Raw genomic sequence first — 15,575 nt, 5'->3', positions numbered from 1 at the left:
TTAAGCCCATGACTATAAAATACCGGGAGCAAAAGTAACAGTTTCTGTGCACTGCACTTCCTCCTAATGAAATTACATACCTGATAAGTTTCTAGATGATAACTTTTAGTTAGGAAGATGGACGGACGGACAGACAGACAGTTCAGATCTTTACAAATGTACATCATCTTCATGCCTTCATACACACATTATTCTCTCTTACCTAAATAGGTACAACATAACATTACATAAACAATAATATAAAAATAAGAATACAAATAAATGCAATTGTTGGTAAGAACACTCAGGTTTTGTCAAGGCGGTACTGAAGTTTATTTAACATTTTTATTAAGAATTGCATTTCTAATAACAAAAGATTTTTCGATAAATTAACGCAAATTATTAATTACTGATATGTCATATAAAACTAGTAATTTGTGGAATAGTTATTAAGGTATGTTCTGAAAAAAATTTCAAATACAAAATAAACAAAGCACATTATATTATAGAATGTCTAAAATAAAAAAGAGGCAAAACATTTGTAATTTTTATCACCAGATGATAACAAGAGCTAATGGACAACTTAATAGCCTGATGCTCAATACGTGTGGCCGAACGTCCCAGGACAAATTTGTGTCTACGGACAGAGGGATAGACCTTCACTGCTACTTAACTACTACGAACCGGTGATGGAGTTGGGGGTATATTTAAGTAAATTCATTTTATGTTCCTTTGGAACTGTTGTAACGCATTGTGCTTATTTCATAATTTTGACTTAAGCTTTAAAGCGAGCATCCACTTGGCATGAAAGCGACTTCATAGACGGTTCACATGACATGACATGTTGTATTGCAATGATTTGTGCCAATTTATATATCAGAGAGACATAATACGCAATCAAAAAATGGCTGCACACAAACATCTTCTATCATTATAGTCATATACCTCAAGTGCGTTCTGTGGCATTGACCTTCAAGTGAGCGACCTTTAAGCGAGCGTCAAGACTGTTGCAAGTGACATGTGTTCTTAATATGAGAGTCATTTGCGGTAGCATACAAGCAGTGAAATGCGAAGTTCAGTCATATGCCTTATGCGACCAGCCAAAAGGCAGTCTAGCCTGTGCAATCTGGCCAGGACCTTTTTCATCCACTTATGAGTTCCCGAAATCTTGCGTAAATTTATTGCAGACAGATTTTGGTATTTATTTATTGAACAAAATTCCTTTTTTGTGTATGTAGATGTAGATCTATTTTTTACAAACAATAACTATATATACACAAACATGCAATACCATTAAGGAAAAGCGATTGTATATACAAAAGGTACGAAATTCATCGTACATATACATGTATATACCTAGAATGCCTCAGTTGTGTTCATTTTATCAACAGTTTAGGACAATAAGAAAACATTCATAACAAAACCACAAGACTGATATGTATGAACATATCAATAAACCCCTCTGGGCTACTAGCAATTTTTTAAAAGAACACGACTTGTAAAAGCAATCCATTTACTGTTGTTTTTTCAGTTATCTCAAGTTTCCTTCACTAATGATAGCATCTTTCATAAGTTAATTTAACTACCAAAGCCCATATCAAACTGTAGGACAGTTTACCATAAATAATGTACCTCATATACTCTTTACATACAAGAAGCATTTGCCATTAGTTGCTACAAATAGCTAGATTTATGGGGGGTAAAAAAATCTAAAACATCATTGCGTAACCCATGAATTTAACCTTCTTCTTTCTTTCCTTCATTCAGATTTCATATATAATATGGTTGCCAGTTCCTGTTTTTCCGACATCAAGAGTTCTTCTGCTGTTTCCAGAACCGCTTCACTGAGTCATGACCCGCTCTGGAAACCACCATCACTCTCTTGTTGGTGTTGTCCCAGACCAACACACCTTGCTCCTGTAATAGTGACCTCGTTCTCCTTAGATACACATTTTCATGCGTTTTAATCCCTTGGAAAAATCTTATAAAATTCCATAAACTAACTGTCTTATTAGAACAAGTTTTAACGGTTGCATTTCCGATGGATACTGATTGGCAGCAAACAGCACAAAGCCTGACCAGACTGCGAGTTACTCGCAGGCTTTTGTGGTTTTATTATAGTTGAATACAGCCACTTTTACTTTGCTTCTGAGCAGGAATGGGTTAAATAAAAAAAAATAACTGTTTTAAAACACATTTCATGAGATATTTCATGCGAAAATGGATTTTATGCCATATGCAGCCAGCATCGCTCCAGACCAGCCAGCGCAGTAAAGGAGCTATGTTGTCAATAAAGTCATGCAAGATATCGTGGTCTCTTTCGTAGCTGATGCGCAGGCTGATAAGAAGCTACACTTGTCGCATAATGCATAAGAACCATTTTCGCATGACATAGGTATGATGCTCCTAAAGGCTAATCTAGTTATCAGAGCCGAATTTTGACTAAAATCCAGATCACTTAGTTTCGAATTACTGAAAACAAGTGAAATAACTAGAATATTGACCATTTATACTTACATTTCAGCTTCTGGAGTAAAACAACAATTTGTTTAGGCCATACACCTTAAATTAAGGAAATTGACCGGGGCCAATTCGCAAATAATATAATTCAAGTTCCTCATTCCATTATAAATCAAAGCGCTGGAGGCACTGAAGTTGTTCGCTATTTCATAATTAAAGACGCAACTCAGTTTTCAAAATTATATTTTAGCTTTTTATATCGCAAGTTTGAAATGAACAAAACCCATTCAAATTTATAAAGAGTGTGTCTTAAAGCACAGGTCGAGATGTGTGTGCACTGTTAATCCTCATATGTATGATATAGAGAAAAGTTAGACAAAACAACATAAATATGTCTCTTTTTTCACAATTGGTTGCTGGACTGGCAACCATCTTTAGAATTTTGGTTGCCTTGCAAAAGAATTATTCTCTTGCAGAGAGAATAAATGCCGCCTTAGATGAGCTGGAGAAGGCCACACTGAAGGAAATGGATGAAGTTCAGGCCAGCTGGAACGCTTGTCTCAAGTTTGATGTTGATAAATGCTCCAGGCTTCATACTGTGAGGACCTGGAGCATTCATTGACTTGTTTATTATTTGTTATTTCATAATGTAAACAAACTGCTATTGTTTATATTATCATTTACTCAACCATTACACTATTTAATACACAATATTATGGTTAAAGTGTTTAATTGTTATATTAACTGATTGAGTAATCATATAAATATGTTTTGTCTAATGATTATAAACAGAACTTGAATTCCAAAACTTACTGTCAAGCCCGAACTTCAAGGAAGCAAGTCCAACCGTCATCTTGCAATGGTTCTATTGGTTATAATCATTTCTAAGTGACTTAACAGTGTATGATTATAACAATACGACTATAAGTTACTTGAAGACACTATTTTATAGTCATTAAATGTTCATATATGTTGTTATTTGTGTAAAATTCGCCATTCCTAAAAAGTACTTTTCAGCTGTTGAAATATTTTGGATATATTGTACCGTAATATTTCTTCTCTGTCATTACTGCATTTTTGTTTAAGTCAGAGAGAAGTATATTTGTTTATTGTTAGATGTAGAATCTTTTGCTCATCCATATTTGATCCTAAAATGTTCTTTTGTTAGTTAAAATATAATGTTATTGTTGAATGTTTTGCCGCTAGAGACCTTTGTTTAGGATTTAGGATTCCTAAATGCGATCCTAAGTCATTTTGATTGGCTTAGCCAAATTCCAAAGACATAAGTGCGCAGAAACACGCAGAATCCTAAATCCTGAATGCTTAGCGACGGGTATAAATAGCTTTTTGCATCTATCTGTCAAGATCAGTTCAGATCACTTTTTGAAAGTTCATGTAAAATCTATTTACCACTGTATTAAAAATAATAGTACTGTAAATTCGTATGGCGTCATTCACCATTCCAAAGATGGTAAGCGTTATTTTGTCACATTAAATGAGCGTTTCGTTAGGAACTCCAGATAGCTTTAAATATGATGAAAGTTTATCGGCATCATTAAACTTGAATTACTGTTCAATGATATCGTGTTTATAGGAGAACTGATGTATACGGAATATTTTAAATATCAATTAAAACAAGATTTTGAAACCGTGAAACTGTGTTCTTCACATTATTGAAAGTGCAATACTGACACGGGCACTTGGAAGACAATGAAGAAGGTTAACATTACCCATACTTAAGGGTGGGGTATACTACAATACTGAGCTTATACGTCTCAGTGATGCAATACAACAGATTGGCAAAAAGAACAAAAATTTGGCTTTCATAGCCCGTCAGAAAAGTGAAGAGTTGATAAAACAAGCAGAAAAATACCTGAACAACAATTTGATTCAAACAACATTGTCCTTAAAAATTATCATTTACAATGACATTGAAGAGTATTTATCGAGCCTGTCGTGTCTTGGTCATACCATACACATCACCAAGGAATTGACCATGCAGAGGAACCCAGACCAGGCTATCATAGTCACAGGGGCAACTCCAGTAAGTGTGAGAATACCAAGTGATTCTAGTACGTCCTATATTATCTACGGCATAGGTGGTCTGTTCAATGGTCAGATACTTGTTACAGATTGTAATAACAAGAGGCTGAAGCTGTTGGACCTGCGGCTCAAAGTGGTCAGATATTTTGATATGTCTGGCTATCAATTGGACATGTGTCTGATCACCCCTTGTCAGGTAGCAGTTGCTGTAGACAGTTGTATACAGTTTGTCTCAGTGAACAGTGTACAGCTGATGAAGGGCAGAAGGCTGCAGTTACCACATGACTGTTATGGAGTAGCTCATCACCAGGGGGACCTCTATTTGACCTCCGGCAAAGCTTTGTACAAGTAAACTCTCACCGGAACACTTGTGAACAAGATTTATGAGGATGGATCTAGTTCTATGGCAGGTAATGGTCATGAACATTACTGTCCTAATAAATATCGTGAACAAGATTTATGAGGATGGATCTAGTTCTATGGCAGGTAATGGTCATGAACATTACTGTCCTAATAAATATCACAATAATTATCGAAGCTACTTAGTACTCAAAATACAATGTTACAACAATGGCCTGTCTATCTATATATACATTTGTATTTTCTTTGTTTTATATACTTTTTATTAAGTTCCTCATTAAAGATTGTGTTTCTTTCTGTTAATATATTTTCATGATTATGTATTGTTATTTGAGGTCGGGTGAACAAGTAGTGGATTCTTCTTCAGAATTGACGAATATATTCTTTGTTACCTCAATTCAGTCGAGAGATGTGCAGTGAGTCCCAGTGGTGACAAGATCTATGTTACCAACTATGACAACCACAAGCTCCTTACTCTGGCCAGGGATGGGACTGTTATCTCCACCTTCAATGACCCGGAACTTCAACACCCACAGGGAGTAAATGTGACGCCTGCTGGACAAGTGCTTGTTTGGTGTCAATCATCTCACACTGTCATACAAGTGGACAGAGAGGGCAGGAAGAAGATTGCTACGGTGGCTAAACAGAAGGATGGACTTCAAGCCCCTCTTTCAGTCTTCAATAATCAGAAATTTGGATCTGTCATTGTTGGACAAAACACTTATGAAAACATCCTGGTGTTTAATTTAAAATGAAATTAATTTCCGAGAAAAAAATCCTTATTGTTTACATTTTATACACAAATTAACATATGAAGCCTATTTAAATTGATGAGGTTCTTAAAATTTCAGGAGACGTCAAATTTTGTCCTTTTGATTTTGTTTTAATTTTGTTTATGGTACAAGAACAGCTTCAATTAAAATCAAAGCGCTGAAGGCACTTAAGTTGTTCGTTATTATATAATCTTAGACGCATTTCAGTTTTCCAAATTATGTTATAGCTTTTTATATCGCAAGTTTGAAATGAACACAACCCATTCAAATGTATAAACAGTGTGTCTTAAAACACAGGTGGAAAAGTGTGTGCACTGTTTATCCTCATATTTATGTTACAGAGATAACTTAGACTAAATAACAACTATATGTCTCTCTTTTTCACAATTGGTTGCTGCACTGGCAACCATCTTTAAAATTGTGTTTCCTTGCTAAAAAATAACAAACAAATAATCATGTACATGTCGTGTTATGTGTATCTAATACTGTGTCTATTTTCTTTAAATTATTGAGCAACAATTTTGCCAACATGACAGACTTTTAATGCAGCATTAAGTCCCGTTTTTTCTGAAAGCAGCCAATATGTACATATTTCAATGATAAACTTGCAAATGTCTTGGCACAAGCTGTTATAAACACTAGACTGGCCAATATCGTTGAACAAGCTTTTGAACCTTATACATGCTGTCTGCTACAGTGTACCAGTGGTTAAGTATAAACAGGCAGTGGTTATCGTTACTAGCTGCAGTTGTCGTCCCTAGCGTAGTTAAAGCAGACTGATTTGCAAAACTGCCTCTCTACTTCAGTGTGAGCTTACGCTCACACTAATAAGCCGCGCGTTTGGGGAATGGGGCTAAATGCATGTGCGTGAAGTGTCGTTCCAGATAAGTCTGTGACGTCAGCATGGGCTAATCAGTGACGACACTTTCCGCTTTTATGGTATTTCGTATAATGGAAGTATTTTCTTAACGAAAAACCAGTCTAGGCGTAAAGTGTTGTCCCTGATTAGCTTATGCGGTCTGTGGACTTTATTCACATGCATTAAGCACCGTTTTCCAGGAGCGACGCTTCAAATTTTATTTTGCTTATTACAGTGCGGTTAACACAGCTCTTGAGGAGATCATAAGTATAACAGGTTTCAGCATAGGAGGAACAGCGTATCCGGCGCCTGATGCTCGAGGGAGTGATTGACGCTCTCAATGACTACCGCGCAGTAGTACACGGCACACGCCACAAACCGCAGACGAAAAAGAAACGGACGTCAGGAAAACGACACGTGAGTACGCGCGAGAAATAGAGCGCTGACTAAAAATGTTACAATGTAACTGCATTTAATAGTACTTAAAAGTATAAAAATAGAATATAAAAAATAGTGCTGAAATGTAGAGACATCTATGATATAGAATAATTCCAAAAAATAAGATATCTGTTAAGTGAGCAGCAAAACGCAAAAGTTGAAAATAATATGTTAAATATGTAAACTAAGGGAAACATGCCTGATATCATGTCTCGCTTTACCTGATTATAAAATCGTATACATTATCGTAGTATTACAGTGCTAGTAAGGTTGATGCTATAAGGACTTCAATGTATGAGTCTGGCTCAGGGAAAACGGGGCTTAATGCATGTGCGTAATGTGTTGTTCTAGATTTGCCTGTGCAGTCCGCACATGCTAATCAGGGACGACACTAACCCCTTTTATGGAAGTTTCATTTACAGGAAGTCTGTTCTAAGCGACAATCTAGTCTTTGCGGAAAGTGTCGTACTTGATTCGCTTGTGAAGTCCGGACTTAACGGGCTAATCTGGGACGACACTTTCGTATATTCATTAAAGCCCATTCTCCCAGACCGTGGCTCATACTTTTTTTTATATTCTTGGACAGTCGTCTGCTCGCTCACACCGTGAGGCGACGGGATCTGCAGGATCTGACGAGGAGGGACAGATGAAAACTAAGAAGGAGGTGATGATAGTCATTCATAGTCGTCGACATCATCATAATCATGCTTATTTTTGTGGGCATACAGTTCGCAATCACTTTCATCTGATTCAATATTTTTAGCATCACCATAATCATGGTAACATTCACCGTCGACTGTTCAATCACATCATCGCTTTGATTGTAAACCGATAATATATCGAATATATTAGCTAGATTGATATGCAATTTGATCCTTGTAATGTGATAGTTTACCGCGAACCATCACACGATATTACCCAACAAAAGTTAACACAATTAAAGGGTCTAGGATCTCTAATGTAAGTAGAATCTTTGATCAACTTCTTACGACAAATTAAGCTTTGATTGATTTTTGTATTTAAATAATTTAACATTTCTGAATTCGATTCCAATTCAAAGTTGTGGAGGTAATGAAAACAAGGTTATGAAGATTTTGACGATTTTCGTTGACAATTGAATCGTGATGTGAATATACCATACTGTGTCCAGTAAAACGGGGCCCCTAGCCTTATTGCGCCTCGTTCTGATAAAATGGGGTTTATGCTTGTTCGTGAAGTGTCGTCCCATAGTAGCATGTGCAGCTCGCACAGGCTTATCGGGGACGGCACTTTCCGCCTAGACTGGATTTTGGTTAAAAGAAAAATACCTTTAATGAAAACTACAATAAAAGCGGAACGTGTTATCCCTGATTAGCCTGTGTGGACTACACAGGCTAATCTTGAACGACCCTTCACGTACATGTAATAAGTCCTGTTTTCATAGAGCATAGCACAATCAACCCTTTTATTACCACAGGAAGTGGAAACCCAGGTTGGCTTGATGTCCGGTTCCAGGCCTGGTTCCCACAAGTCCTCGCTGCGCATGCGCGCCTCAAACGAAAACGCACGAACGCCATCGAGACGAGTCTTTATCGACGAGAAAGAAAACGACCGCGCGCAACAACAACAACAACAGCAAACTTCAAATGAAGTAAGTAAAGGTTTCCGTATGTGTGTTGATATATGCATGATATGCACGATATGCACGATATACATGCATGCTTGTATAGTGTGTTTTTACATATGCTTAATTATTCTTGCATGCTGTACGCCCGTTTGTAAACGGGTTCTCATTGGTGAAAGCAATGTGGTTGGGGGCGAAAGCTAGGCTAGCGGGCGGGCAACTTTATCCAGAATAGATGTATTTTCAAGTACCTTGACAAAGTGTGATCCGCATGAGGCGGATTGTCGCGCGCGAAGCAAGACCCTATGTACAAGGTCAATGCCACAATTTACATTCAAAGGTCAAATACTTAAAAAGGAAATAACTCTGAATTAACAAAAACTTCATCCATCATGAATATATTTTTATGTAACTAGACGGAAATGATGAGCAGATTCATACAGAGTTCGCGAATAAGAAATAGACCCAAGTCGAATGTCAATGTCACTATTAAAGGTCAAGGTATCATATTGTCTTGGAGATTTTTTTGTGAAGTATGATTGAATGTTACTATTATGGCTCGATATGCCGCCCAATAGAATCATGACCAATGGCTAGGTAACATTTCAAGGTCCGCCGTCAAATATAAGTAATAAACCAGGGCCCGTATTCACCAACCACCTAAGGAAAAAAAAATAAAAAGGTTTTTTATTTTGCCTTAGTTTTTTTAAGTTTTTTCCTTAAATTTGAGGAAATGCCTTAAGTCATATTTACAAAACTCCTAACCTTAGAAATGCGCCTTAGGTTGACCGCTTCTTTCCTTTGTCAGGAGCATATATTTTCCACCATGGCTAGACATATTTTTTCAAATATGTTGGTATCCTGCTTCAAACCTCACGTGTTATGATAAATAACACCGAGTAAAGGCTATAATGTATAAAGATAATGCGGCGCTTCTGTTTTGCAGGTATTATGTTAAACATGCATGTTGCGTATTGTGCTTGTTGTGCGTTTCTTTATTAAAGAAATATACACTCGCCGCTTGTCTGAATATATACGCACCATAATCGCTTGTGTGACACAGATGCATGCGCGTCCTCCTCATCACGAAAACGTTTTACGGAGTCCGTCGGCCTGCGGTACTCACCGGAAGGAGCGGCGGGTGCAGTCGGCAGCCCCGCGCCTCACTCGACGAGAGAACGGAAGGACGTCGCCGGGAGAATCTGAAGTATGAGAGTACAGAGTTGAGATATTAAAATAGTAGAGTGTGATATGTGTCTCACTCTGGAAAAGGGTGTTTAATGCATGTGCGTAAAGGTCCGTACCAGATTAGCCTGTGAAGTCCGCACAGGCTAATCAGGGACGACACTTTCCGCTTGAACTGGATTTTCGCTATGAAGAAACTTCATCTAAAGGGAAAATACCCTAAAAGCGGAAAGTGTCGTTTCTAATTGGCCTGTGCGGGCTGCCCAAGCTAATCTGAAATGACACTTTACCCACATGCATTAAATGCCGTTTTCCTAGAACGGGACTCATATGTGATAAAGCGTGTGGTAACAGAACAGACATTTAGTTAGACTTATACATAAGCGCATCGTCTTAATACATACAGTATAGAAGTAAGTATGTCACGTTTTCAGTACAAAAAGTTCAGAAAAAAAAAAAAAAAATACAACAAATAAATACAAATTAAGAAAATGCATATAGTATACTTTCTAAACATATAATGACAAAAAGATTTGTTATTGATACCGGTTATATGGTATTATAGATAAATGAATAACGAATTACACATGCTTCTTTTATATATTTACACGCGTGATAACGTCATTGAGAAGGGAGACCATTCATTAATGATTCTAAACGATGGGCATTGTCTTTTTAGTAATGGTAGTTATAAGTTTGGTACCTTAAACAAACATATTTCATTTTGAAGAGACTTGTATACATATTGTCGAAATTACAATTGTCCAGTTTTGTATCAGTTTATAACATTAAAAGAAAAGTGTACATCAGAGGGGAAAATAACACTAAAGGCGTAGACTCGCGCTGAATATACATTTACGTTTTTGAGTTAGCCGGTATTATCATTAGACATTCATAAAATCACCGTGAGCGTTAACACGTGAAATGATAACATACATTGTTATTTGGAGTGTTTTTGTTGTTTTCGTTGTATTTTGTGACTATAATCTGAGACGACACTTTACGCACAGGCAGTCAACCTCGTTCTCCCGCATCGTCGGATACACACGACTAATTCATTCCGTTACTCTCCAGAATTCGATAAATGGAGAGTAACGGAATGGGCCGAACGTGGGTATCCGACGATGGTTCTCCCGGAGCAAGGCTTATATATTAAGTCGGAATTCGAAAGCTGTGAATGCTTATGCCAGTGATGTTTTCTTCATTTAACTACATTACTTTTAACACAATATTTTATTGAAATGGACATCAAAGTTCAAAACACTTTCGTGTGTACGTGTGTTAAATGAATGTTCATGATGTACAGGCTTATGTATTATATCAAAATATAGTTTTTAACGTTTAAGCCAACACTCATAATCATATATTGTATAATTATACATACATACATACATTGTCTTGACAGTGCTTTCTTGCAAAGGTACCCTAGTATATTATGAAACAGTTTATTGTGTTCTCTTATTCTATATTTTTTGGCATACAAAGTTACGTAAACAGAAAGAGGTAATCCATATTATTTTAATTATAAGAACTTTGAACTTATATATTATTTGCACCCATATTATATTCATATTGTTAAATTAAAAATAATCGTTTTATAAGCAGGTATACGCATATGCATGAAGTTTATGTTGTAGTTGTGGATGCACCAGTAATGATCTTTATTCAGAGTGTTGTTACGTAACTGAGTTGTCCATATCTTGTGCTGATCTTGCTTGATTTAAATTTGCTGCTAAGTATCAAGTTTTATTTCTTCCATCAAAGCGTCATTGTTTGAAATTTGCTAATTGGTTCAGTTATTTAGTCCATTAAAGTTGTGAGTAACACACGTTGTGCAAACAAAAGTTAACGAATTAACGAAAACAAGTTTTACGAACTTGCCACTCCTGATTTGTTTTGCGATATTGGCAGAAACAGACCACTTATTTTTGGCCAGAACTTTGACCTACAATTTCTTAGGACAGCTTTCTGCAATAACAACACCTGTTGACGACAATAAACATAATAAAGCTAAATTATTTTGATTGTTTTTATTTTTAAAAGTTATATTTTTTAGCAAATACTCGTAAACTGCTATTCAAGCACACATTGGGCGTATTTCAGTCCGATGGAGAGGGTAATGACGGAATTAGGTCGGGGGATAGGCCATTCGACACCCAGAGTCTTCCAGACCGGAACGCCCACCGGATGTACTCGAAATACTCCGTATACGAGCCAGAAAGGGTGTCCAGACTTCGCGAGGCCGAGGTAAGTGTCATGAGTAGAAGTATGTGGGCCCCGTTGTGGGAAAACTGGGCTAAATGTAAGTGCGTCGTTTCACAACACTTGGCTCATGACTGCATTTAGTTAAGAAGAGACATCCTTTAAAAGAAAAAAATACCGTGAAAGCGGACACTGTCACCCCTGATTAGCCTGTGCAGACAACACTTTTCGCGCATGCATTAAGCCCAGTTTCCCCAGAACGAAAGTTATATTAAAAATCTGTATGTCATAGTGTATATTGATCACTACCGGTGTATATTCCAAATTCACCTGATGCCTTATATCAACGCATAGAAGCTCAAAATCACACGGACAACGAATGCATGATAATTACACAAAGATAGGACTTAAGTAATGTTTTTTTAGTTTATGTAAAAATACTTATTGAAAAAGATTAATAAATTAACTCAAAAGTGTATGTTTCCTTAAACTTCTTTTTTTTCACAATTCTTAGAAGTTTCTTAATTACATAAAGTATGTTGGAGTTTAAAATGCTCGTTTGATACTTTATAATACAAACAACTACTGCTTCTTCTTTACACTTTAATAACGTGATTTATTGTTATTATTATTGATACTGACTCATTTAATACAACGGTATTCGTTTCTTTTTTTATATGGTATGAAGTTAAATCTATTAAAGGGATCTTTTCACGGTTTGGTAAATTGACAAAATTGAAAAAAGATGTTTCAGATTCGCAAATTTTCGTTTTAGTTATGATATTTGTGAAGAAATAGTATTACTGAACATTAACCATAGTCTAATATAGCCATTATATGCATCTTTTGACGATTTAAAAACCTAAAAATTATAAAGCGTTGCAACGCGAAACGATTGAATAATTTGGAGAGTTCTGTTGTTGTCGTTTAAATTTACGAAACTACGAAGATTGCTTATATAAGATATAAAATACGTCCTGCATAAACACTCGGCAGAATAGCCGAGAGGGTTAATGCGTTTTTACTTCAGGACTCCGGGCTTCACTGGTTCGAGCCCCGGTGCGCGACACATTTTTTTCATTTTTTAAATTTTATTCTTGATTTTTCACTGGAGCTTTATGATTCAATGTTTACATTTATCAAAATAAAGCATTTAATGACTAACTTCAAAATATGCCAAAATCTGTGAAAATGTCCCTTTAAATGTGTTTTCCATTTGCAGACGGTAGAAGGCCTATATGCCATCGCGGAAGAAATAGTTTCACCCGTGCGAGCGCGTGATGACACAGACCGAAAAGTAGTTCGCGTTCCAAAACAAAAGAAAATGACTACGTCGTTGTCATAACATTGTTTATATGCACTAACGTTTGTATAATCTATAACACATGTGACATTTGTGCTATTCGTTGTTTTGAGCCTATATAAAATCTTCATATAAATCATGCGACAGTTTTTGTGGTTTGATAACTACTTACACTTATAGCTCGCCAAGATTAACCGGATATTCGTGAACTTTAGGAGCAGAAATTATGTGCCACAATTGTTTTCCGTGTTTGTATTCGGTTTTGTTCGTTCCTGCATATGCCGAAAGTATGTCATTTATAGCGATAAACCGAAGAAGATTCGGTATTAACTTGTGGAAACAAATACAAAGTATTAATTGTTACGGTAACTAAATGCATTAAAATATAAAGGTCCGTGTCCGATTAATTTTGGCAGGCGATACATGTGCTTATATTTAACAACGAGGCGGGTTGCCTCTCATGCTTAATACAATGTTGCCAGATTGGCTTGCAAAACCATTTATAACGAGTTGTGTAAAACACGTGATTAAAAAATCACATTTACCAAATATAAACACGTGCATGAACGATATATTGCGAATACAATTTTTTCCGGCCCTTTTCTCTTTCTCGTTATACAGTCTGTCTCTTTACACCTATGTAATAATGCACTGTACCGCACATATTGTACCTTGATAATAAAAAAAAAGATTTATGGCAATGTACAAATACTGCACCATTGAAACATCGTGTTTGCATAGCTGATGATATTCGGTGCATAAACTTTTACATTTAAAGAAAGACATGGAGATTTAGGTGCTTTCTTTCATTGAGCATCCAAATAGAAGTGGGAAATAACTCGTGTATCGTTAATAATTCAGAAACGAAATAAGACAAACCTTCACACAACATTGTTGGCTTTTTTTGTGGTTAAAACACCAACACGTTATGTACACATTTATTCAACTTATTTGAAGACTATACCGGCTATTTGTGCCCCGGCACAGAGTGATAAAACAACGCATCCATTGCAAGTTTGCATATAGTATTTTAAACAACCCTCATATATCAGGGGGCAGGATCACGTAATTTTGTGGGAACCGGTAAGAGGTGCTTTTGTTCGAATAACTTTTTAAAACAATATTTCTTAAGAATTTCAGCTAGTACATAACATGCAGATTTGTATATACTGCTTGTGACAGTGTGAAATAGACACTTCAGAATTACTTTATGTAATTAGCATTTGTTCTTGTTAAAAAATCCTATGTGTACTGCATTCATTTATACGGTTATGCTTCACGCAACGTGACATTTTGTCACCGATTTCAAACGTATTCAATGATTTATTCTTATACCTTATGATATCGGCACAAACTGCAAGAACAACTGTTTTTTTATGCACTAAAATTTTTGCAAATGAATTTCAAGAACTTAAGATATTCGCAAAAATAAAGTTCATAACGGTGTGTTTACATTCTGTGCAGCCCGTATGTAAACACCTGAAAACCCCGTTCATTCTGCACCTGATATATGTTCCACGTATGCATGTATAGCGTTCCTGTTGTCGCAGAAGTAATAATTCACATGTCTGCTAAATAAAATAATATGATAAAAATAGCGTTGTTTATTTGTATCACCTTTGTATCGTCCACTCCACTATAGATATTCCATTATACTTCAATGGTGAGTATTTGCTACTGTTTTATTTCAACATTATTGTTAACTGTTTTGTAACGAACAACTGAAGTAAAAGAGTACTTAAACATCTGTACTTAAATTAAAAATACTTTTTAAATTAATGTCGATTACGTCAAGATGTTGTGTTTATGAATATCTCATAATGTTACATTGTACAATGTCTCCTATTGTTCATATTCTGTTTTATATGGTTATTGATTAATATATTTAACATACAATTTCGGTTATCAAATTTTATTTAAGCTCGTTTTTGTAAAATGTAAATAGTAAACACTATTTTTCTTCAGTATATATTTAAATTCATCACCTTACATGTTGCTGCATGTTAGAAATACTGATAAATATTTAAAACAAATTTTCATGAATAATATTGAAAATGGCCACCAAAGAAAAAGTATTAAATGTTGTTATTTTGGTTAGTTATATGTCAAGTATTACAAGTATGGTTAAAATATATAAAACATAATACAGCGACATAGTGGAATTTGCTTTTTACTAAATTGAATAATGCATGCAAACCCATGTGTTTGTTTAAGGGCAAGAAAGCGTACTGAAAATCATCCTTAGGAGCTCGCAGTCTACAATCATCCATAGGAGCACGCAGTCTGCAATCATCCATAGGAGCTCGCAGTCTACAATCATCCATAGGAGCACGCAGTCTACAATCATCCATAGGAGCTCGCAGTATACAA

The 15,575-nt window shown here is 35.9% G+C and overlaps 2 protein-coding genes across 9 annotated transcripts in view; one reads left to right on the top strand and one right to left on the bottom strand.

Moving 5' to 3' along the window:
• LOC127838182 (uncharacterized) overlaps window positions 1-13,346 on the top strand; it is a 69,765-nt gene extending 56,419 nt beyond the window's left edge. For 2 of the 6 annotated variants that reach the window (XM_052365773.1, XM_052365771.1), the window contains 2 exons: window positions 11,804-11,947; window positions 13,125-13,346. In XM_052365773.1, coding sequence (XP_052221733.1) covers window positions 11,804-11,947; window positions 13,125-13,247 — 267 coding nt within the window. In that variant the 3' untranslated portion in view covers window positions 13,248-13,346. Of the gene's footprint in view, window positions 1-8,368; window positions 8,543-9,578; window positions 9,723-11,803; window positions 11,948-13,124 lie in introns of all 6 variants that reach the window. The other 4 variants (XM_052365769.1, XM_052365772.1, XM_052365770.1 and 1 more) reach the window with 4 other exon arrangements.
• LOC127838181 (general transcription factor IIH subunit 4-like) overlaps window positions 1-15,575 on the bottom strand; it is a 146,605-nt gene that overhangs the window by 68,224 nt on the left and 62,806 nt on the right. Inside the window, exon 13 of one of the 3 annotated variants that reach the window (XM_052365768.1) lies at window positions 1,744-1,896. The exons of the other annotated variants lie outside the window; for them this stretch is intronic. Within the exon in view, the coding sequence (XP_052221728.1) occupies window positions 1,789-1,896 (108 nt within the window). The 3' untranslated portion in view covers window positions 1,744-1,788. Of the gene's footprint in view, window positions 1-1,743; window positions 1,897-15,575 lie in introns of those variants that run through there. 3 annotated transcript variants of the gene reach the window in all.

The sequence above is a fragment of the Dreissena polymorpha genome, chromosome 7, assembly GCF_020536995.1.
Source record: "Dreissena polymorpha isolate Duluth1 chromosome 7, UMN_Dpol_1.0, whole genome shotgun sequence".
NCBI classification, from domain to species: domain Eukaryota; kingdom Metazoa; phylum Mollusca; class Bivalvia; order Myida; family Dreissenidae; genus Dreissena; species Dreissena polymorpha.
The sequence above is the reverse complement of the archived record's forward strand: the minus strand, read 5'-3'. Positions and strand labels throughout refer to the sequence as shown.